The sequence below is a fragment of the Pseudocercospora fijiensis genome (assembly GCF_000340215.1).
Source record: "Pseudocercospora fijiensis CIRAD86 unplaced genomic scaffold MYCFIscaffold_4, whole genome shotgun sequence".
In the NCBI taxonomy this organism is placed as follows: Eukaryota; Fungi; Ascomycota; class Dothideomycetes; order Mycosphaerellales; family Mycosphaerellaceae; genus Pseudocercospora; species Pseudocercospora fijiensis.
Window position 1 is genome coordinate 3,125,071 of NW_006921535.1, and position 21,601 is coordinate 3,146,671.

The following is a 21,601-nucleotide window of genomic DNA, read 5'->3' on the forward strand; positions in this document are numbered from 1 at the left end:
TCACCCAGGCATTGACCTCACTTAGTTTTAGCTTTCCGCAGCCTAATCCCCGCCGAAGCTTCAACGGCGTCTTGAAACGGTCAAGCAGCATCAAAACATCACTGGGTATCATCCTCTGCGCCGCGCCACGCCCAACGCACACTCTCGCCTGCTCTGGACCGACCTTGGTCCACATGCGCCATCATGGAGCGCGGCGACCTTTCAGTAGCGCCATTGTCCTACGAAGCCGGTATCGATGACATCAATACATTCTACGCCTCTCCAGAGCCGGAGCCGGTTGACCAGCAGTTGGAAGTTGCCGACACGATGAGCGTGAATCACCACACCCACCACCTCCAGCAAGCGCAGCTGTTGGAGAATCAGCTGGCGGCGGTCACAGACATCGAGAATCTGCCAGAGCAGGCGGTATTCAGCTCCACCCTCGAGTCTTCCGCGAATCCCACTTTCTTTCACGGCGGACTCCCACCCAATCCGTACTCGCCGGTAGAGACGAGCAGCCATTCCAGTCTGATGCGCGAACTGAAACGGAGCACGAGATCGCCCGGCGCTACACAAGCACGATCGGCCTCAGATATCCCAAACAAGAAGACCACCAAAAATCCTCGCTCTGTGAATGACAGCGAAACGCCTGCGAATAGGACGACTGCAAGGGATCTGAACCCAAGTAGTGACAGGAGTCAGCTGCAGGCGGAGATGCGGACAGAAGAAAAGGATGGTGACTGGCCAGTCCAGGATTCGCCGCCTTTGCCCAGGCTGGACCTTCGAGCTGGCACAAAGCTGGACCATTCGCCATTGAGCTCAAGTCGATCACGAGACGGACTGCAGGACCTCGAATATTCAGCTCTCCTGTCTACTGCGAGTAATGCGGCCTTATTGCAATCGCTTAAGCGCAACAGGCAAATGAGCTCGCCTCTCTCCGGTGACGTGTCGCAGCGAAAGAAGGCAAAAGTGACCGCGCTGCTTAGCACAAAGAGCCCTCAAGCTCTTTCCAACACAGAATTGCAATCACTGCAGTGTGCGCTACCGACCGCCGTCACAGCAGGTACTACCACCGTGCCTTCGCGGACTCTCCTGCCACTTCACGGCTCGAATGATCGGCCCACAATGAACACTGAAGATGGCTCCCCCAACACAACAAATGAGCGCAAAGACCCCACTCCTATGGATAGGCCTGCGGCGAAATCGAATGAGCCAAAAAATCGCGAGAAAGGGATTGCGAAGCAAGAAGCTGGCCTACCCTATACCTCTGGAGCTGTTAAGAGGCCTCCAAGGCACTCGCTGAGTGAGCGTGAGCTCAAAGAGCTCGGAGGCATTGTATCGAATGCTGACAAGCAGTCTCCTCGCAAGACTAGGATTCAGCGGACGGTAGAACAAGAGTCGCGACCGAACGCGGTTGCTGCTGCGAAGCGTCGCCACAGTACGAATCCAAAGACGTAACGAAGGCACGACCAAAGCGGTCAACATGAACATGTAAAATAGGTCGAAAGGCTCGTTCCTGGCATGCGATCGGTGAGACTCGGTTGAATGCAGTGCGTGCTTGCAAGGAGCCACGGGTATTGAGCTTGGCTGCTAGGATATCTTGACGAGAGCGATTGGAGGCCAATTAGGCAACTGACGGTAGGTACAAGAAAGCACCTTTCGTTGTCGTTCTGTTGCGGCACTCGGGCAATGGAATCTTTGACTCTGAAGTGTCGTGTGGCCCACCAAAATGCTCACGCTCATGCTTCGGCTAATATACAGGCTTCGGTTCCGGTCGCCGAGGCATTGTTTAATCCCCACTCCCACTGCCGTCTGACATACCACTTCCTTCTATTCGATTCAGGCTTTCACATTTGCTGCACACTTCGTCTTTCATACACTGCATAATCACACTACAGCTGACCGTGTGGCCTGAAATTGCGAGTGCTGGTCCACGTTAGGAGCCCTCTTGCAGCCGATTTTCCTTGAGATCGAAGAACAGCCCAGACGATCACAGTAGCGTTACATAGCCTTCACGGATATGGCTCTGGGTAAACAATGAAGAAAGGAGAAATCAAAAAGAGTACTGACAGTTCAGCAGCAGCCACAGCCGGCCTTCTGGCAGCCGGCGCTTATCTCGATGGCAAATATCAGCTCACTCGGGATGCCAAAGCCTTCCTCAAGCAGAAGCTTGCCGAGAAATCATATGCGGCAGCAGTAGCGGCAGACCGTCTATCACCTTGGTACCTGCTAGCAGAGACATGTGCACGTCAACCCCAGGACCGAGCAATCTGGACCCGTGAGCGAGAATGGACGTACAAAGAGGTTCATGACCAAACTGTTCGATACGCGCAATGGCTACTCGACGAAGGGATCAAGCCTGGTGACCTGGTTGCGATGTACTTGCACAATTCTGCCGAGTTCTTGATGCTCATGTTCGCCACGTTGTGCATAGGTGCTGGTCCGGCGATGATCAACTACAATCTCGAAGGCAAAGCACTGTTGCACTGTTTGGATGTGGCCCAGAGTAAGCTTTTGATCGTCGATATGGATGAAAGTTGCAGAAAGCGAATTGGAGAAAGCCAGGCGGACATCGAGCGAGCCGGGGCGAAGATCGTGATCTTGAACGACGAGCTAAAGACGAACGTCAGCAGGAGGCAGGCTGTCGTGCCGCCAGATGAGTTGAGGAATGGGATGCAGGGCAGCTGGCCTTACGCGCTCATTTATACCAGGTATGTTTTTGATGTGGTTAAGATCATTGCCCAAGAGGCAGACGGCTGATGTGACTCAAGTGGTACAACTGGACTACCAAAAGGATGTCCTTTCACAGTGGCAAGAACGTGGCTGATTGGCTCTCATCTGGAACCTAACTTCGGATGTCAAAAGGGAAAAGACTGCTGGTATTGCCCTATGCCTCTCTATCACGGAACAGGACTCATTACCACTACTGTCAATCTCATGGCGGGCGTTGGATGCGCCATTGTCCCTCGCTTCTCAGTCAAGAACTTCTGGCCCGACGTCCACGACAGTGGCGCGACAGCATTCATCTACGTCGGCGAAACAGCCCGATATCTCTTAGCAGCTCCCACACACCCTCTAGAACGCTCTCACAAACTCCGACTCTGCTACGGAAACGGATTGCGACCCGACGTCTGGCACAAATTCCAAGAACGATTCAACATCCCCGAAGTCGCAGAATTCTTCAACTCCAGCGAAGGCGTCTTCGGGTTAATCGTCTGGGCAAGAAACAAATACAGTAGCGCTTGCGTCGGCCACCATGGACTCATCTTTCGAACCCTCCTCCATAACGTCTACATTCCCGTAGCAGTAGACCCAGAAACCGGAGACATTTGGCGCGACCCCAAAACAGGTTTCGCAAAACGAACCCCGTACACAGTCGGAGGCGAAATCCTAGTCGCCGTTCCCGGCAAAGAAGCTTTTGGAGGTTATTGGAGAAACCAAGCGGCCACAGACAAAAAATTCGCGGTGGATGTCTTCAAAAAGGGAGATCTGTACTACCGTTCCGGCGACGCACTACGAAGGAGTGATGATGGTCATTGGTACTTCCTCGACCGTCTCGGCGACACTTTCCGCTGGAAATCCGAAAACGTGAGCACCGCCGAAGTCGCAGAAGTTCTGGGCCGTTTCCCAGGGATCAGCGAAGCGAATGTCTACGGCGTTATGGTTCCAGGACATGAAGGTCGAGCGGGTTGCGCGGCACTTCACCTCGAAAACTCAAACGACGCAACTCCCGCATTCTTCCGAGATCTCCTCGCACATTGCAAGAAGAATTTGCCGAAATATGCTGTTCCGGTGTTTCTGAGGATCGTGAAGAGTTCGAGTCATATTCATAATCATAAGCAGAATAAGGTGGGATTGAGAAAGGAAGGTGTGGATCCTGAGGCTGTAGGGACGATTGAGAGGAGTGGTGGGGATGATGTGTTTTTATGGTTGGATCCGAAGACGAATAGTTATGAAAGTTTTGGAAAGCCCAGCTGGACGAGTTTGAGTCGTGGTGAGGTTAGATTATGATGAACATGATGGGATGATGCACAGATGTCTCGTGGGAGCGTTTACCTAGATTGGCATGATGTAGACAGACAAAAGTAGAATTGCAAGAGTAGAGTTTCATGCTGAGAAACAGAGTGCACGGTCGCCGCAGCAGCAACCGAGTGTTTGAGTCTGAGGTGCTATTGCGATCTCGTCTATGCGGTGCAGAAACCTGCTATATGTGTTGCAACGAGCTTTGGCCAGATGGTTTAGGCTCGTTGATGTGCCACTCTAGGCTTCTTCTGATACCAAGCCTTTGTACGTCCGATGCAATGCTTTTTCCGTGGGTATCTTTGCTCATCATTCATGATTCATGTTGTGCTTCCTCGGGCACATGCAGTCTGCGGTGGACTGGATGCCGATGCTACCCTTCAATCCTGCAGCTGCCGGGCCAGACTATTTGCTGCCCCTGGTCAGCTTCCCGAGGATGCTGCTCTTCTTGCTACCAGTACCCTTCGATGTGTTGTCGACATCCATAGCGTCCTCGTATCCATCTTCATCGTCCGCCTGATCTCGCTTCTGTGCGCCTCGAGTGTTATGTCCTGAGCGGCCGCCACCAATCAGAGAGCCTCCACCTCCTGCGCCGGGTTTCTCAGCTGCCTCCTGGACAGCGTTGATCTGCTTCGCTGCAGCCTCGTCTCGTTTGTTCTGTGCCTGGGCATCGGCAAGCACCTTCTGAATGTCCATTTTGAAGCCGGCTAGCACATTATCGCAACGCCCGCTCCAAGCTTCGAGTTCTGCTATCATGGACTGTACACTGCCAGGCGCAAGATCGCGGAGTGGCGCGACAGAGGTGATGACGACGGTCTGTGCAGCTGGGTTGAGCGTTCCTGTGACAAGCCCGCTGTAGATGGCTTCGGTGACAATGTGTTCGAGATCGACTGGGTCATTCAAGTCGAGCCGGCTACATAATGACTGGTAGCTGAGATTCGATGGCGTTGAGGAGGGAGCTGACTTCTCGGCGGCGAATGTGAGAAGCGATAGTAATCTGAGCTTCAGTGCTTGAGCGTCAGAAAGTGGTGGGAGATTGGCGGTTGCTGCTGACCGTCAATATGGATTCGCCATGCTGCTAATAATGTGCTTCCATACTCTTGTAGCTTTCCCAGGTACCCCAGGCAAAGCATTGAAGGAGGGCGAAGAAGGATCCATACTGCTCATGACCGGCGAGAGCTTGCACATTGGGTTGCTGCAACAGCTCGGCGAAAACGTAGGTATTGGCGGCTGAGGTCGCTTGTGTGATCAGATCGGCAGCTGCTCGAGGCGAGTTGGCTGATTTAGCGAGGGCGATGTAGGGCGCGAGGGCGTTGATGGCGCGCGACTGGTCCATACTGGCTGAGTTGCAGTCTCAAATGAGGCAGCTGGAAACTCACGTATATGTGATGCCCGACAGAGCTCTGATTCACATATCGCCATGATGAGTAAGCGCATGACTCGCGTTCCAGAAAGGCCCAGCTGCAACTCCTCGAGACACGCTCTCCTTCCAGACTCATTCTCTTCGATGACTCCCGATCTTGCAACACGTACAGAAGTACAAGACCATGGCTTCTGACCTGTGCCAGATCTGCGAGAAACTCGCTGCCGATGCGATCCGCCAGGACTTCAAGGACTGGAGGCTGGTAGACCATGATGTGAACGCGTCACTCGAACTGGACTTCAAGAACTACGAAGCTGTGGAATGCTCCAGTGAGCAAGCTCTGGCATGATTTGGTAGAGAATTACACCTCACGACAGCTAACCAAATCGACCGATCGGCTTCCTGCTCTACACGGACTTGCTACCAAGTTCCAGCAGTGCACAAATGAGATGTATCTACTCGGTCTATGGTTTTCAAGCCTACACGTCGGTCTGCTGTGGTCTTGCGAGGGCACTAGCAGCCAGGCCCCAGCAGTAAACTCAAGCGTTCCTTCATGGAGCTGGGCTTCACTCGAGACACATGTTAGCTTTACGTTGAAGCTAAACACACATGCGAACGAGAAGACATATGTTCCACGTGTGCGAATTGAGCTTATGCAAGGCAATGCCGCATTGCAGATGGAGGGAGTGTATCAAGCTGGATTCTGTCTAAGAGAGTCGCGAAGCTTCAATCACTGTACCTTCGCCACCCCGACCTCACGGGATCTTTTTGACACTCTCAAAGTCACACTTGATCAGATCGACAGCAACGTACGCAGGGGTGAGGTCGTAGAGAAAGAGTTGTTCTGCGTTCTTATTGGGGAGCGAGCATCGAACATCAAAACAACTGTAAGGTACTTCCTCATAATCGAAGCAGTGTCAAACTCAAATTACGATGTTGATGGAGCAAAGGTCTTCCGAAGAGCTGGTGTTGGTTCGCAAGAAGTCTGGAACTCGCATGGGACTGGTATCCTTGCGTTTCCTGCTGAAGGCCAATCTGGTGCGCCCGTCGAAGGCAGATTGGTGCTTATCTGATCAGTTCCTTTGAGCTGATAGGGTTGAGACGGTCATACAGGAGCAAACTTCATCGTGGTACAGGTCGGGATATCCTACCTCGTCATCGGTGTCACGCAAACATTCGCGACAAGCAACAGCCGAAAATAGAAGGATGCTCGATGCTCGCCTTTGTGAAACATCACACAAGCTTCCCCTCAGGCTGTACCACTGCGTAATGATGCTCGTGCGGCAGAGATCACGGCCAACAGCATACTTTGATACCAACAGCCTCGAGCGGTGTGCCACAGTCACAATAATGCTGCTAAGATTTTCGCAGGCCTGGGGATGTCTTTCATTCCTGTCGGCACCAGATTGAGATTTTGAATGTGAATAGAACAAGCAAGATGGCGTCTGTCACGCCAACGATGACACGACTTCTGGTCACTACTGATTCAGCAAAAATGGCGGCAACCATCACCCAAGTAGGCGAGGTTCCACTCTCACAACTCGCGTGGTCGCGATTCACGTCGTCTGCATGGCAGGAATTCTCGGAGATTCTGCCAACATCAATCCTGAACGAGGCGACGAATATCAAGGATGCTCTTATCATAGCTGAGGCCGCAACCGGAGCTGCCAGGTCTTCGATCTGGGAAGCCCTGCCTGAGCAAGTGAGCGCTTATCTATCTAGTGTGTACTGGCTGCAAGACCCCGGACCATCATTCACTACTCAATGGCGCCAGATATCCATCGCAACTCCGACTACATCGCAGTCAGGAAACTCCAACCCGACGGATGTGGGAAATGCTTCGGCCTTTTCGGCGGCACAAGACCGACAGTATCATCGTGTCCTGACAGTAGCAATCGCTCTGCCAATCTGTCTGGTCGCAGTATTCTTGCTCTCAGGCTGCTTTCTCTGGTGGCAGAGACACAGAATCGTGCAACATCTCCATCGCAAATACTTTGGTCCAAAGTTCAATGCTCCACCTCTTGAATATCGCGAAGACAAGCGCTGGTCGGCGGAAAACTCTCCTACCACAGGCACGCCGCTCTCAGATCTGCCAATTCGGGCGTGCGACGGAGGTGAAAGACAGCAGTTCGACTGCGCAAGCCCTGGAAGACGGACGCCCGAGAGTCCACTGCGGGCGATCGGCACCACCAACTTCCCTGGACCCAAACAACACTTGCTTGAGAAGCCACGCTGCATCACTCCCGACACACCATCTGGTCGACGTGAACAGCTGGAAAGCAGAGCTCGGCTCATTCAAGATGCTCATCAGAGAATGAGAGAAGGCAGGATCACACCTGATCTGGATCTCCTTGGTCCAAGGCGAGTCGTCAGCCTGGACCGTGTCCATGAGGAAAGAATGGGGCTCGAGAGGCCATCGTCGCCTACTGGATCTATCAGAGTGGTTGAAGCAGCGCATGTACCTCGCCGCGCGGCATCAGACGCAATTCGATCGAGGCTTGACGAAGTCTTTCAGCCGGACTGGAGGCCCGAGAGTGCGAGTGCGAGTGGGAGTGGGAGTGCGAGTGGGAGTAGGGTAGATGTGATCAGGGAGGTGTGAGGCTTGCGAGCGAGCGTCTTGCCGAGAGTGCAAAAAGGGAGTCTGTAGCCAGCTGTATATCGTAGCGCCCTAGCCAGAACCACTCAAGACAATAGTGCACGCGGACTCACCCGATGATTCTACTACCCACGAATACAAACATTGTTTCCGCAGGCGTTGGCGAGCTGGTCCTCACCTTTTGCCCATGCCGGCGTCACTGCTGCAGTCAAGTGTGATGTGAACGTCAGCATCTTCCTCGTTGCATCTCTTCTGATCCAGATTGAGCTGGCTGTTGCTGTTTCTGTTTCTGTTTCTAGACTGAGGTCGTGCTTGCCTTCATTGTGGTTGCCCGCAGGAGGAGCGTTGCTGCGGAGGCAACCACTGTTGCTGTTCATGAATACATCCACAAATAAAGACTTTGCTTGCTTTGCCCTTTGTTCCACTTCAGCGGGAGCATCGGCACGACCGTTGCAAGCACGGGCCGTTGACGCGCTTTGGAGTATTTAAGCCTCTACACATGCGCCTTCAATCAGCATACGACAACGCCGCCGCCAAGATCGCGCACATGAACCAGCCCTTGGGCGCATCAATCTGGTCCGACTCGGCATCGGTAAGTGGTATCCTTCATTGCCGCATTCTCAATGTGTCGCTCCTGCAGACACAACTGACCTTCTGCAGGGCAACGAGAACGCCCGGCCAACCCAGCCGACTGGCGCCACGCCATCTGCTCCACAGAGCTTCTCCTTCGACACCTCCACTACCAGCAACAACAACAACATCGACACCGCATCGTCGACACCACCTGCTGGCGCCCTCCCGCCGCACGTTCAAGCCAGCCGTCGAGCACCATCGCCAGCGCTTAGCGCCTCCTCTACCACCTCAACTCCTACCGACGCCACCATCGCCGACATGTCGAATACGGCTCGAGGCCCCACGCTGTTCAATCCGCAGCAGGCCAAGCTGCTCAAGTCCGATCCGGACTACTTGGAAACTCGTCGCACCTCAGCTAGGCCTTCTCGCTCTCGTGCCACGGCAGTCGCTAGCTCTCCAGCCCCTTCGTCAGCACCACGGCAGAGCCTCATGGCCAGCTTCAATGCAACACCTAGTCGCGCACCAATGTCCAATGGCCCTTCACAGTGGAATCAGATGCAGAAAGAGGAGCCGCGCGGTCGTGCGACTCAGATCACATCTGCTGCTGCTGCTGCCGCCGCCGCCGTCGCCGCCAACCCACATGACCGTATCAACGAGCACAAGGCGGCCGCTCCAGCTCCAGCCACGCCGCTGTCACAAGCAACTGCTCGTGGTCTTGGTAGCATGGGAGGCGAGGAGGAGGTTCTCAAGGTCGAGAGCACGGTGAACAGCACCAACAGCTCAACCGCTGCCACGCCAGCTGTCAGCTTGCGCGAGCCCACATCGTCTTCGTCCAACTCCGGTGATAAGCTCCTTGACGCTGTAAAGGCTAGATTCCGCGCCATTGGGGAGGATCAGGAGGCGGCTAAGAAGGCTAAGGCCGAGACACCGGCCGCGCCACCGGCTGCACCACTACCGTCGACTTCGTCCCCCGCGCCGGCGCCGGCGCCTGTGTTCTCGACTCCTCTCGCCATCAGCACTGCCAAGCCAGCTGCTGCAGAGCCCTCTGCGGCTGATCGGAAGACCGATCTCATGAACAAGGCTGCTGCAGTCGAGAAGAAGGCCGAGCTGGATGTGCCATCGCTGGCCGCTAAGCCGATCGCTCCGCATGAGCGCAAGAAGGCTGCTGAGGAGAAGCCAACTGAGCCACCGAAAGCCGCGCCGAAGGTTGAGCGAAAGATTCAACCGAAGGTCGAGGCTAAGGCTGAGATCAAGCCTGTGATCAAGACTGAGCCGAAGATTGAGCCTGCCGCTGCCGCTCCCAAGCCGACCAACACGCCGAAGCCTCCCGCAATGCCGACGCCGGCCGCTTCACCTGACTTTGATGCCGACGCAGCATATCAGAAGCGCGTGGGCGAGCTCGTGGCTATAACGAAGCAGAATCCGGCTCGTGCCGCCATGGAGTGGGATTCACTCAATGAGATGAACACCGTCCTCGAGGAGATGGCCGAGGTCCAGCAGGAGAGGGGGGCTCTTGTAGCCAAGCGCATCGAGATGAACGCCAAGATCGATGCCGCTATTGCGCTCAAGGATATGCGTATCGCTGGCTGCTTGAACACATACTCCAGGATCAAAAAGATGCGCAAGGAGGAGGAGGAAGAGGCATTCGCCCAGGAGGGCGGGGCTAAGCTCAATGGCTTGAAGCAGGAGGAGTAGAATTCCCGCTCATTTGGTCCGCATAGAAGTCCGGTTAGGGACGGCATTGGAGGCTCTCCATAGCATGACAGAAGACGGTATAGGCCGATGGTAGCCTGTATTGTGACGAATTGCAACGCATGTGACGCTATTTTGTTGTTCCGCTCCCTCTCATGTTATGTTCCGTGCCTCTTGTAGCGAATCCAGTGAAAGTCGAGAGTGCGCTGTGCATTGAGATACGTCCATATGAGCTTCCAATATACACGCAGATGTCACTCTGAAAAGCCTGGAAGGCGATGAAGCTCCCTTGACCGATGGGTGTGTGCACGTGTAGACTCGGAGTCTTTACGTCGTACAACAGCTGATATCCTCGAGAGCGATCCTTGTGAACTCTCCCAAGTAAGGCCGAGATCGCATTGCGAGCTTTCCGAGCGAGGATTTTTCCATCGGTCATGTTTTTGCATGCGTGTGTAATTGAAGTCTTCAGATTTTATGACAGCTGATGATCTTTGAGATGAATCCATGTAAGAAGATTTTCTGAGAGAGGTCGAGATCACCCTCCAAGTTTCGGATGCGGAAATTTTTCGTCGATGAAGATTGATGTATGGATATAGACTCGTAGACCTCGAACTTGGTCGTAACTAGGTAGGATATTGGAATGGCTGTGATATGCGTGTGATGGTGGTATGTATGTCGAGATCATGTCCTTGTCTTTGAGGATGTAGATAAGTCCTTGGAATATTTCGAGCAAGGTGTGTAGACTTGTGAGTACTAATATCGAGGATTTCAAGAAACGGTGGTGTACATGCGTAGAGATTCGCCTCGCAGGTCTTAGTGGTGCAGACGATCCCCTGATGCGTATATCCAGCCTTCCTTGCATATTGCATCCGTGGTTTTTCTCTCTACGAATTTAAAGATGGATTCCGACAGGCATACCAAGAAGGCCGTCCGTGGGGCAGATTACCCCGGGTCTTTGAGGCTATAATTTGAGTGAAAATCAGCATGATGGAGAAGCAATTTTACGAGCCATTTTGATGAGCTTCAGATCACCTTGCAAGTCTCATAATTATGGATGCTTCTTCATGTTGTATCGAGAGATGCTTATAGAATGGTGGATAGCGCTGTCGATGACGGCCAGGCGTTTGGAGCAGAGGCGATGTGGAACCCACGACCAGCGACGAGAGTTGCCAGGAGTCAAGATGCCTAGAACGGCATCGAGTGATCGTCAGGGTCGCGAGACCGGATCGAGATGAAATGTCGCGGTTTTGTTGGGCCCTTCGCCTTCTTGCCATTCTCTTCGGTCAAGTGGGTCGCTGAAAGCCGTGCTATTGGCTGTGATGGGGGCGCATCGAGCTTCGTAGTACCGGTGCCTTCACAGCCATCGTCCGAATCTTATATCGGAACTGTGCAGCTGCTCGTCGCTTGGCAGGGCTTGACAGTGCAAGTGGGCGGTGGACGCTCACGGCGTCCTGGCGACGTTGAGCTGAGCATCTCAACGACGGAATCGACTCGGAAGAAGATGCGGCAAATTTGAATCTTTCCTGCAGAAATTGATGGCGGTGGCGGTCATCAGAAGCTGTTAGACATCACGGGCCAGAATCTGTATGCCTCACAAACACGTGGATTCCAGATATGTAGCGACCACGGTGTGCATTCATGTAGTTCTAGCCTGATTCGTGCCTTCGATCGCTGGTTGCGGCAATGTGTTGTGATCTTCATCTTCGTTCATGATTTCTCTCTCGGATCTTCAGTCCAGCCTCCGGGATTCTCTCCGTTCTCGAGTCCATGCTTAGACACTGCATCTTCATATGAGCAAAATTGCAAGATGATCCCCATCACGGATGCTACAAGAGATAGATCGTGTGGAGGGAACGCGAGCAAGTGGTTATGCAGGTGAGGTGAGGTCAATCTGAATCGAGTTCGTCGGCACGGCAGGGGTTACGTGCCGACCCGCCACTTTTTTGGCCCTGCCAAGACTGTCACAGCTAGACTCATACCTCCATATGAGTCTTCAGTGATCTGTCCTGCTTAGCAATCCAACGATTTCGACATCGAACGAGCGTACTCGGGATCGATTGAAGCATTGAAGGCGCATGTTCATCGAGAAGAGCTCACATCCAGCCAGTCGCCCGCAATGGGCTCCATCAACTTTCCGAAGGAGGAAGAACGCATCCTCGCAGACTGGAACACCACGAACGCTTTCCACCGCCAGCTCGAGCTCACCAAAGACCTACCAAAGTATGTCTTCTATGACGGTCCGCCATTCGCCACCGGCACGCCTCATTATGGCCATCTCCTCGCCTCCACCATCAAAGACATTATCCCGCGATACTGGTCTATGCGAGGTCGATATGTAGAGCGTAGATTTGGTTGGGACACGCACGGAGTTCCAATTGAGCAGATCATTGACAAGCAGCTGCAAGAAGAGCTTGGCGTGAGAGGCAAGGCCGCCGTCGACAAGATTGGCATCAAGGAGTACAACAGACGATGCAGAGAGGTCGTCTTGACCTATGCCAACGAATGGCGGAGAGTGGTTGGCCGAGTCGGACGGTGGATCGACTTTGATCGCGACTACAAGACCATGGACCCAACCTTTATGGAGACATGCTGGTGGGTGTTCGCGCAGTTGCACAAGAAGGGCTTGGTGTATCATGGAGCGAGGGTGCTCCCATACTCCACCGCCTTGAACACGCCCTTGTCAAAGAGTGAAGCGCAAGAGGACTATCGTGATGTGCAAGACCCCGCCGTGACTGTCAGCTTTCCAGTGTTGCCAGCCTCGGAACAGCCGGAAGCAGTACGGGCCAAGATCGAGGAGGCATCGAAGGCAGCAGGAGGTGCGGAACTGAGCTTCGTGGCATGGACAACCACACCCTGGACGCTGCCAAGCAATCTCGCACTCTGTGCTAGCCCTGAGTTCCAATACATCATCGTGCGCGATACTCTAACAGATAAGCACTACATAATGCTCGAAGCTGGCCTTAACGTGCTATTCAAGGACCCCAAGAAGAAGGACAAGGACAAGTTCCAGGTGCTGCCGTACAAGATCAAGGGCACCGATCTGGCTGGCTGGAAGTACAAGCCGATGTTCCCATACTTCTACGAGGACTTCAAGGGCACTGCCTTCCGCGTCATTAATGACACCTATGTCAAATATGACGAGGGCGTTGGCATTGTGCATCAGGCACCGTCATTTGGTGAGGATGATTTCAACATCTCGTGGCGCGAGAAGATTTTCACACCGGAGAAGCCGGCACCCAACCCGCTCAACCCAGCTGGAGAATTCACGAGCGAGGTCAAAGACTTTGAAGGCGACCACGTCAAGGCTGCTGACAAGAACATCATCAAGCACATTGAGGGCCTTGGTCGTATGGTACGGAAGTCACAGATTACCCACAGATACCCCTTCTGCCCTCGATCCAAGACACCTCTCATCCAGCGTGCTGTGCCTTCCTGGTTTATCAAGGTTGAGAACATTGTACCAGAATTGCTCGAGAATCTCGAACAGACACATTGGGTGCCATCTTCCGTGAAAACTGGTCGCTTCTACCAATGGCTCGGCGCTGCGAAGGATTGGAACGTGAGCAGAAATCGCTACTGGGGCACTCCATTGCCTCTGTGGGTATCAGACGATTTCAAAGAGGTCGTCTGCGTGTCATCAGTCGCAGAGCTCAAGAAGCTGTCAGGATACGAAGGAGAGATCAAGGACCTTCACAGAGACACCATCGACCAGATCACGATCCCATCACAGCAAGGCAAGGGCACCTTGAAACGCGTGGAAGAAGTCTTCGACTGCTGGTTCGAATCAGGATCCATGCCTTACGCTTCGTCGCACTATCCCTTCTCCTACCCCGGTTACGATGCCTCGGACGCCGCGTCAGGAACCTCACCAAATGATGGTCCTGGCAAGGAGCTCTTCACCAAGTTCCCAGGTGACTTCATTGCTGAGGGTCTGGACCAGACTCGTGGTTGGTTCTACACTCTCTCAGTCCTCGGCACACATCTGTTTGGCACCTTCCCTTACAAGAACTGCGTCGTCAATGGCATCGTGCTTGCAGAAGATGGCAAGAAAATGTCAAAGTCACTCAAGAACTTCCCTGACCCAATGCTTGTTGTCGACCGATATGGCTCTGATGCTCTCCGACTCTATCTCATCGATTCTCCGGTCGTACGTGGCGAGCCTCTTCGCTTCGTTGAACTAGGCGTGAAGCAGATCGTTTCTGGTGTACTATTACCGCTTTGGAACTCATATAACTTCTTCGCTCAGCAAGTTGCTCTGTTCAAGAAGAATACCGCTGAAGATTTCGTCTTCGACCCCGAGATTCAGAAGACCAATCACAACATCATGGACAGATGGATTCTGGCTGCCACACAGTCGCTTATCCAGTTCACGAACCAGGAAATGGAAGGCTATCGCCTGTACACAGTCGTGCCAAGACTTTTGAAGATGATTGACGAGATGACCAACTGGTACATCCGATTCAATCGCGATCGCTTAAAAGGCCAGAGCCCGTCCGCTGGTGCCAAGCCGACTGCAAATGGTGTTCAGGAGAATGGTACTGTCAATGGTGATGAAGAGGAGGGCAGCAAAGCAGACACGCTACATGCACTCAACACACTATACGAGGTGCTCTACACATTAGTGCGAGCGCTTGCGCCATTCATCCCCTTCCTCACCGACAATGTCTTCCAACGACTTGCTCCACACCTGCCAGAATCCATCACTAAGGGTCAAGATGTTCGGAGCGTACACTTTTTCAGATTCCCGACAGTTCGTGAAGAACTCTTTGACACAACAGTGGAACGTCGCTTCCGTCGCATGCAGAAGGTCATCGAACTTGGTCGTCTTGCGCGAGAACGCAGAACAGTCTCGCTTAAGACACCACTCAAGACCTTGGTAGTATTGCATCCCGAGCAGGAATATCTCGACGACGTCCAAAGTCTTGAAAGATACATCACCGAAGAACTGAATGTGCGAGATCTGGTCTTAACCAGCGACGAGAACAAGTACGGCGTTGAGTATTCGGTGTTGGCTGACGTCAAGAACCTTGGACAGAAGTTCAAGAAGGATGCCAAGAAGATCAAGGATGCGTTACCGAAGTTATCTGCGGAAGAGATTCGAAAATTCCTCGACACTGGTAGCATCACTGTCGAGGGACACGAGCTGGTCGAACAAGATCTTCGTGTTCAGCGCAATGTCAAGAAGACAAAGGAGACAGAGAACATCGAAGCTGCCATTGATCCTGATGTGATGGTTCTGCTTGATGCCTTCGCTTACCCAGAGCTTGCGCAAGAAGGTCTTGCTCGAGAGGTGCTGAATCGTATTCAGCGATTACGAAAACGTGCTGGATTGGTCCCCACTGACGACGTCAAAGTCGTGTATACCGTGCTTGCTCCCACAGCCGCTGATGCCGTCGATGGCGCGGTGAGCAATGATGAGAAGACTGCAAATGCTGAAGTCAGCAGACTTGAGCAAGAGCGTGTGGTGGAAGAGATGTTTGAAGGACAGAAGACAACATTCGCAAAGGCTGCAAGCCAGGGCGTGGTTCGCGATGCTGGTGGCAGCAACATTGAGCCCGTTGCGGAGGAGGAGACGGATGTGAAGGACATCAGGCTTCTCCTGAAATTGTTAAAGACATGAGGTAAATGGTTATGGGAAGCATGGGTGATGTATCGGCTTGTAAGCGTGACGACAAGACGCCGACTATTGCGCTGATAGATTACAGATGATCACGGAAGTCCCGCGCAGACATTTGCTATGCTGTGCTGGATTCGCTCAAGTAGCATGAAATATGTCGCCTTTCCGATGCGAAGTCAGTCGTGGCCTTTGATGAAAAAATTTGACATCCTTTCAGACCTTTTGCCTGACTTTTCTGTGCCAAAAAAGTCGATCACGATGCTTCTGCCAAGCGAGTAAGTCCGTCCGGCTTGTGTCTCTCCCGATCAAATTTCAGATCCACGGGCCTCTGGCATATGCATGGAACGCCAGAACCGCACCTCCTTTGCCATCGAGCACCCTAGGATATTGCGGCACAAAGCGAGATCGTGCTCATGCTCGGTGTCCGAAACGCTGCGTGCTGATCGAAATTCCGCGCCGATGACCTGCTTATCTCGGAATGTCACCCACTCCTCCCAGAGCTTCGCGCTAGAGTAAATAGACTCAACGTGACAAAATCATGCACATGGTCAGGCTTGGCATCGGAGAATAAGCAATGCCCTGCTTTCACATGCCTTTTCTCTCACACATGCCAAGCGAGAGCATGCAAGGGCAGTGGAGAGCAGCACAAGAGTGTGTTCGCGCATTTTTCGAAAAAAAGAAATGTCACAGGGCTGCTCACGTAAATGAGCGCGGCACAGGTGTGCTGCCATCTCTACATACTTCGAGTGCTCGTGCCGCTGTGGAGCTTGGTGGAACAGAAGCGATCGGGACATCTACAACAGTCACACGAAGGCTTCGAGCCACACGGGCAAGTCCGGCAGAAGAATAATAATGTGGGGATTGTGCTACGGAGGCGCTCGCCTCTTCTGAAAATCCTTCTGGCCAAGACTCTCTGTCCGAACACTCAGTACAACCAAGCCGTGTCCGCAGACGAGGGTGATTTTGTGGAACGGAGAAGAATTTCCGTGCAATTGAATATGGGTCCTATGGGGCTCAAATGGCAAGAGAAGGTGTCGTCTCAACATGTGATGGACTTTGATTGCACACGAACGACCCCGGACCAGGTCGGTGGGAGTCGTGAGATCGAATTCACATCTCCCTCGATAGCTGCAGACGCTGAAAAGTGGGTCCCAATACCCATGCCGCATGTGATTGTGTCGCTTGATATCACCTTTAGCGCTCTATACACGACACCCTCAGACTTGTCTAACTCGGCGCCGCCGCGTGTATCTGCCAAGTGTAGAGCGCAAGCAACAGACTTTGTACACGAGCACATCTTAATTTATGGATGGCCCGAGACATGTTCTTGGGAAAATATGCAGCCATCTCGTATCGGGAGGTGGATCCTAGCACGCAGGCGGCAGCACTGACATTGTGGTGGTGAGACAGTCCGTTGGGGTTGGTCAGCTTGGCATTGCTTGTTCTTACCTCATCATTTACGCTGGCACATGCATGAGATGTTTGAAAAGCAAATACTAAGAACTGCTCAAGTCATGTCTGGTGGCACAGTCGTGAAATAAGTATGCTATACAAAACCGAAAAAGCTGACCTTAGCGGCCGCCACCATAATCACAACGCTGTCCCGAACAAATAACCCGAAAAAGAATCCCGTACATTCTAGATCCCACGTCCTGCCAATGCCTCGTTCAGGATCCGCTGGAAGTCTTCAATCAGAGGCTCCTTGATCAGACTGATATGCGTGCCGAGGACTTCGTGGAAGCGAACATTCTGATCTTTCACGTAAGACTTCCAACCACTAAGCACGTCGCTCCTCCAGGCCTCCGGTGTCGCCCCGAAGTGTGGCATTGGATCCGCGCAGAAGATATCTGCAGTAGCCACTTGACCTTCGGGGTCGTAATTAGCGGCCATGAGACGCATGCAGTCCTCAACCCGACCGAAAGCTTGCAGACGAGGTACCGTGATGTCCATGCTTTCGATGAACCTGGGCGAGAATTTGTTGAAGAGGAGAGCGTAGAAGTCCTCGTCGCTCAGATCGGCTGTTTCTTCGGCGAAAGCTCTCGCTTCGTCTTCTGTGTACTTTGACACTACTGGCAGGAGGTCAATCATCAAGGAGCGATAGCGTACTTGGCCGATGGTGCTTTTGAGGCTTGGTGGGTTGTCGATGCCACCGCAGAAAAGCACTTGTTCACCTTCAGCCTCGAACCTCTTGGTCAATTCGAAGGCCAAAAGTCCTCCGAAGCAGTAGCCCAGCATCGCATAGGGACCTTTGGGTTGCGTTCGTCGGATGGCTTTGTAGTATGTGTCCAGCAATTCATCCAAGCTGTCGAATGTGCCTTCTCCAGGATGCAAACCCTTGGCTCGCAGTGCGTAAATTGGCCGGTCTGGCAGATACTTCAGAAGACCTATCCAGCAAAGGAACTCTCCCGCACCTGGATGAAGGAGGAATAGAGTTTGCTTTGTGCCTTCCGTTGCCAAAGGTACGATGGGATCATATTCCTGTGATACAGTACCGAGAAGTGTCAGTTCGTGCTCGAGCTCCTCAACCGAGTGGCAGCGTATCAGCATTGGCATCGGGATCTCCTGATGAATTTTGAGTCCCTTCTCCAAGGCCGCCTTCAGTCGCATGAATCCCATTGAGTTGATTCCAGAGGACAATAAACCGTCTTGGCCAAGCAGTTCTTCCGGCGATATGTCTACGATGCCAGCGTAAATCTGGGCGATCTCTTGTTGGAGTGGAGAAAGGTTGTCCAAACTTCGCTCGGGTGCGCTATCGATGGCTTGTCCAGATACCGCATTATCAATGATGTAGTCGCCGAAGAGGCCCTTCTCGAATGATTGCCTCAATTTCGCCCGCGAAAGCTTGCCAATGGTCGACTTGGGAAGCTGAGATTTTGGCAAAGGTATGATGTGTAATGCTTTCTGGGCACAGACACTGAATACCGCCTTGTCGATGGCTCGCAGAGTGGCTCGCAGGTTCTTGGGTCCGATGGCATCCTCAGTCGGATTGAACAGGACCACTGGCGCCTCTGAGTCCCTTTCCTGATCCCATGTAGAAAACACAGCTGTGAAAGATGGGGTCAAGCCGGCAATGTTGCTGCTCTCGATAGCGTATTCGAGCTCGAATGAAGAGTAATTATTGCCGTTGAGGATCAGCACTTCTTTCGCTCTACCGAGGAGTTGTAGATTGCCATTCTCATCAAAGCGTCCAATGTCTCCAGTATTCATCCAGTTGTCTTCGGTCATGCATGCAGAGGTGGCAGCCTCGTTGTTGTGATATCCCATGAAGATTACCGGGCCGCGTAGGTGAATTACGCCTTCTTGTTCACTTTCTGCGTCGTCGAATGTTGGCACGATCTTGCATTCCAGTCCCGGTAGTGGTTTGCCAACAGAGGCGAAAGTGTTGGAGTTCGCAACATCGTAGTCTGGACTTTCCAAGTTGTAGAAACAAGCTGAACAAGTTTCGCTCAGACCATATGCGGCCTTGATGCTATGTGGAGGAGCACCGTACTGCTTGAGCACCTCGTCCACAGCTGCCAAAGTCTTCGTTCGGTTGGCTTCTCCACCGCACATGATTGTTGACAGATTGCTAAGATCGAGACTCAGAGCGTCGCTTCCTTGTTTTGAGAAAGATTCTGCTGCAGCTGCGAGGAAGAAATTCGGTGAAAAGGTATACCCAATCTTGTTGTCGGACAACACTTGGAAGAATCGCCAAGGCTCAGAGACGAGCTCTGTGGTTGGCACAAAGACTTGGTCGTCTCCATTGAATATCGCATGGAGATGAACCTCGCAAAAGCAGGCTGAGTGGTCGAATGAGACCCAGGACATGAATGCCCTACCCTTCGTGGAGAGATAAGCGGATTTGGCTCGCACAGATTCGATCAGCTGGGCATGAGAGAATTTCACAGCTTTGGAGTGTCCAGTACTCCCCGATGTGAAGAGGATCGCCGCGATGTCATGGGAATCAATCGGATTTGGCTCTGTCGGCGATGAGAGCCCACTGTCTTGACGGCGGCCAAGACCTTCCACTGACACTACATTGAGCTTTCGAGAGGCGATGATAGATGATAGCTTGTGCGAAGTGAGAATCGGTGTTGATCCAAATAATGCCCGAAGATTGTCAAGCTGGCCTAGAAACAGTCAGTGAGCCATCAATCTCTTCGCGTCGTTTTGGAAAGCCTTACCTGCGGCAGTTTTTGGTTCGTTGGACACTGGGTTGAGCACAGCACATACACCGCCCGCGGCGACCACAGACCAAAACCAGAGCACATTGTCTGAGTGAGTGTCGAAATATGTGATGACAGTGCTTCCATTCTTTACGACTCCAGCTTCCAGTAGTCGAGAGGCATTGTCCTGTTTGATCAGTAAAGCTTGTGAATCAACGAGGGAGATATAATACCTTGGCTCGTTGATAGAGTTGAGCATACAGCACAAAGCTCGCTGATTCGTTCAATCCTTTGTCAAGATATCGAATTCCAGTGCCCGAGCCACTCTCAGCCGCTCTCTGAAGTAAGTCCAATATGTGCTTTGGGGTTGACTGAGGGGGCATCGCGATTGCTTTGATGGTGAAGTGAGTGGTGTCAAGGAAAAAGTTTGATCGTGTACAACAGCTTTTAACGCAAGTGACCGCGCCTAGCCATTCCGTTCGTGAACCAATTGAGCCGATCTGCCTAGAGTCTCGGACAAGGCTCGTAAGCCAAGCACGGGGAGCATTTGAGGTCATAGCAAGCGCAAGCCGGGGGGCCACGCGCTGGTAGATCGCAGACCGGTCGGTTCAATGGCCGCTTGCAGGGCTTCCTGCGCGTCCGGACGGCGTGGCTCGCGCAAGGTGTAGAATCGTTAGACTTCGGATGACCGACCCGCAGCTAGCTAGGCACCTGGATCAGGCTGATAGTCACCAAAGTCTGATCGACGTCACGTCGCCGTGGAACGCGTAAGGTGGTGCCGTTGCCAGCGGGAGAAATGCTTCGTCGTTAAAGTGTTTCAAGACATCGGAGATAAAATGGGCTTGACCGCACCGGGAGATTGTCGTCACATCTTATCTGTCGAGACCACCATCTCGACATGGTGGTACGCGTAACATGGGTGCTGGAAAGGCGTGTAAGGGTGGGTGTGCATCACACCTTGTGGTAGCCCGTAGCCCGAGAATCTCGGAGAACGACAAACATTGTCCGAATTACCAGCTGAAGCGGATATTTGCAGCGAGGGAATGGAGCATTCTCGTATCCTTCGTTTCGGTATTCGATTGAGTTGGATGGTCGATCAACGAAGGTGTGAATAAAGATCCGGCGGCGTTGACTGCGAAGTGCTTGTATGAGCGCCAAGTAGAATATAATAAGCAGGCACAGTGACAAGGGTCTTGCAAGAGTACGTACCCAGTACGCGCGCCTTGACCAAGTACGCAATAGCGTTGCAGATTGTGGCCCAGATAGGTATGGTGCAGGCTGCGAACCAGCCAACCATACCGGCTAGGGATAAATGGCTTGATACTCAAGCCGAATCGGTCCTTGTACGAGTGCGAAAGGGACTACATGCAATTCGTACGGTATCTACGTAGCAGTTGCATTGGGAGCGCGGCTCGTCATTAGCGTCACACGTTCCATCACTTGTCCGACGAAGTGCATGTGAAACATGAAAAATCCGTTGATCCGATGAGATAACATCATGCATGGTGTATGCTTCAGACTCCAATCTTTCTGTACTGAGCATCCGAAGTCTTTGTATGTGCGGAGGTAAATGAGGATGGGCTAGTCTGGTTGGCATCTTCCATGCCGCAGATCTT

The 21,601-nt window shown here is 52.8% G+C and overlaps 10 protein-coding genes across 10 annotated transcripts; 6 read left to right on the forward strand and 4 right to left on the reverse strand.

Annotated features, from left to right (window-relative positions):
- Nucleotides 1–183: 183 nt before the first annotated feature.
- Nucleotides 184–1,437, forward strand: MYCFIDRAFT_84876 (uncharacterized protein; the record flags this gene model as incomplete). The annotated part of the gene is made up of 1 exon (XM_007928309.1): nucleotides 184–1,437. The coding sequence occupies one exon, from the start codon at nucleotides 184–186 to the stop codon at nucleotides 1,435–1,437; it is 1,254 nt and encodes a 417-aa protein (XP_007926500.1).
- Nucleotides 1,438–2,016: 579 nt separating this feature from the next.
- MYCFIDRAFT_45958 (uncharacterized protein) lies at nucleotides 2,017–3,990 on the forward strand (the record flags this gene model as incomplete). Its single annotated transcript, XM_007927616.1, has 2 exons — nucleotides 2,017–2,690; nucleotides 2,751–3,990. 2 exons carry the CDS (start codon nucleotides 2,017–2,019, stop codon nucleotides 3,988–3,990), a joined length of 1,914 nt encoding a protein of 637 aa, XP_007925807.1.
- A 414-nt stretch (nucleotides 3,991–4,404) lies between these two features.
- MYCFIDRAFT_65612 (COP9 CSN7 signalosome subunit 7) lies at nucleotides 4,405–5,335 on the reverse strand (the record flags this gene model as incomplete). The annotated part of the gene is made up of 2 exons (XM_007927740.1): nucleotides 4,405–5,045; nucleotides 5,098–5,335. The coding sequence occupies 2 exons, from the start codon at nucleotides 5,333–5,335 to the stop codon at nucleotides 4,405–4,407; spliced, it is 879 nt and encodes a 292-aa protein (XP_007925931.1).
- A 1,857-nt stretch (nucleotides 5,336–7,192) lies between these two features.
- Nucleotides 7,193–8,065, forward strand: MYCFIDRAFT_211266 (uncharacterized protein). The gene has a single exon (XM_007928310.1). It carries the CDS (start codon nucleotides 7,372–7,374, stop codon nucleotides 7,678–7,680), a length of 309 nt encoding a protein of 102 aa, XP_007926501.1. The 5' UTR covers nucleotides 7,193–7,371; the 3' UTR covers nucleotides 7,681–8,065.
- Nucleotides 8,066–8,505: 440 nt separating this feature from the next.
- On the forward strand, nucleotides 8,506–10,226 carry MYCFIDRAFT_196552 (uncharacterized protein; the record flags this gene model as incomplete). Its single annotated transcript, XM_007928311.1, has 2 exons — nucleotides 8,506–8,550; nucleotides 8,619–10,226. The coding sequence occupies 2 exons, from the start codon at nucleotides 8,506–8,508 to the stop codon at nucleotides 10,224–10,226; spliced, it is 1,653 nt and encodes a 550-aa protein (XP_007926502.1).
- A 127-nt stretch (nucleotides 10,227–10,353) lies between these two features.
- MYCFIDRAFT_174681 (uncharacterized protein) lies at nucleotides 10,354–11,085 on the reverse strand (the record flags this gene model as incomplete). The annotated part of the gene is made up of 3 exons (XM_007928312.1): nucleotides 10,354–10,511; nucleotides 10,555–10,712; nucleotides 10,763–11,085. The coding sequence occupies 3 exons, from the start codon at nucleotides 11,083–11,085 to the stop codon at nucleotides 10,354–10,356; spliced, it is 639 nt and encodes a 212-aa protein (XP_007926503.1).
- A 1,254-nt stretch (nucleotides 11,086–12,339) lies between these two features.
- On the forward strand, nucleotides 12,340–16,057 carry MYCFIDRAFT_215223 (uncharacterized protein; the record flags this gene model as incomplete). The annotated part of the gene is made up of 1 exon (XM_007928313.1): nucleotides 12,340–16,057. One exon carries the CDS (start codon nucleotides 12,340–12,342, stop codon nucleotides 15,841–15,843), a length of 3,504 nt encoding a protein of 1,167 aa, XP_007926504.1. The 3' UTR covers nucleotides 15,844–16,057.
- On the reverse strand, nucleotides 15,224–16,505 carry MYCFIDRAFT_207726 (uncharacterized protein; the record flags this gene model as incomplete). Its single annotated transcript, XM_007928314.1, has 5 exons — nucleotides 15,224–16,070; nucleotides 16,098–16,199; nucleotides 16,237–16,361; nucleotides 16,385–16,419; nucleotides 16,448–16,505. The coding sequence occupies 5 exons, from the start codon at nucleotides 16,503–16,505 to the stop codon at nucleotides 15,959–15,961; spliced, it is 432 nt and encodes a 143-aa protein (XP_007926505.1). The 3' UTR covers nucleotides 15,224–15,958.
- A 39-nt stretch (nucleotides 16,506–16,544) lies between these two features.
- MYCFIDRAFT_174684 (uncharacterized protein) lies at nucleotides 16,545–17,430 on the forward strand (the record flags this gene model as incomplete). Its single annotated transcript, XM_007928315.1, has 4 exons — nucleotides 16,545–17,200; nucleotides 17,247–17,320; nucleotides 17,353–17,372; nucleotides 17,416–17,430. 4 exons carry the CDS (start codon nucleotides 16,545–16,547, stop codon nucleotides 17,428–17,430), a joined length of 765 nt encoding a protein of 254 aa, XP_007926506.1.
- On the reverse strand, nucleotides 17,424–20,380 carry MYCFIDRAFT_153824 (uncharacterized protein). The gene is made up of 4 exons (XM_007928316.1): nucleotides 20,219–20,380; nucleotides 20,004–20,172; nucleotides 18,613–19,949; nucleotides 17,424–18,276 (listed from the first exon to the last, which is right to left on the reverse strand). The coding sequence occupies exons 1-4, from the start codon at nucleotides 20,366–20,368 to the stop codon at nucleotides 17,479–17,481; spliced, it is 2,454 nt and encodes an 817-aa protein (XP_007926507.1). The 5' UTR covers nucleotides 20,369–20,380; the 3' UTR covers nucleotides 17,424–17,478.
- Between the last annotated feature and the right edge of the window lie 1,221 nt (nucleotides 20,381–21,601).

Excerpts from the sequence above, each read along its gene's own strand:
- MYCFIDRAFT_153824 (XM_007928316.1), bottom strand. The coding sequence starts at position 20,368 with ATGCCCCCTCAGTCAACCCCAAAGCACATATTGGACTTACTTCAGAGA. Across the intron at positions 19,950-20,003 it reads CGAACCAAAAACTGCCGCAG|GCCAGCTTGACAATCTTCGG; the intron begins GTAAGGCTTTCC and ends GACTGTTTCTAG. Across the intron at positions 18,277-18,612 it reads ACTACATCATTGATAATGCG|CAAACTCTATTCCTCCTTCA; the intron begins GTATCTGGACAA and ends GAAGGCACAAAG.
- MYCFIDRAFT_211266 (XM_007928310.1), top strand. The coding sequence starts at position 7,372 with ATGCTCCACCTCTTGAATATCGCGAAGACAAGCGCTGGTCGGCGGAAA.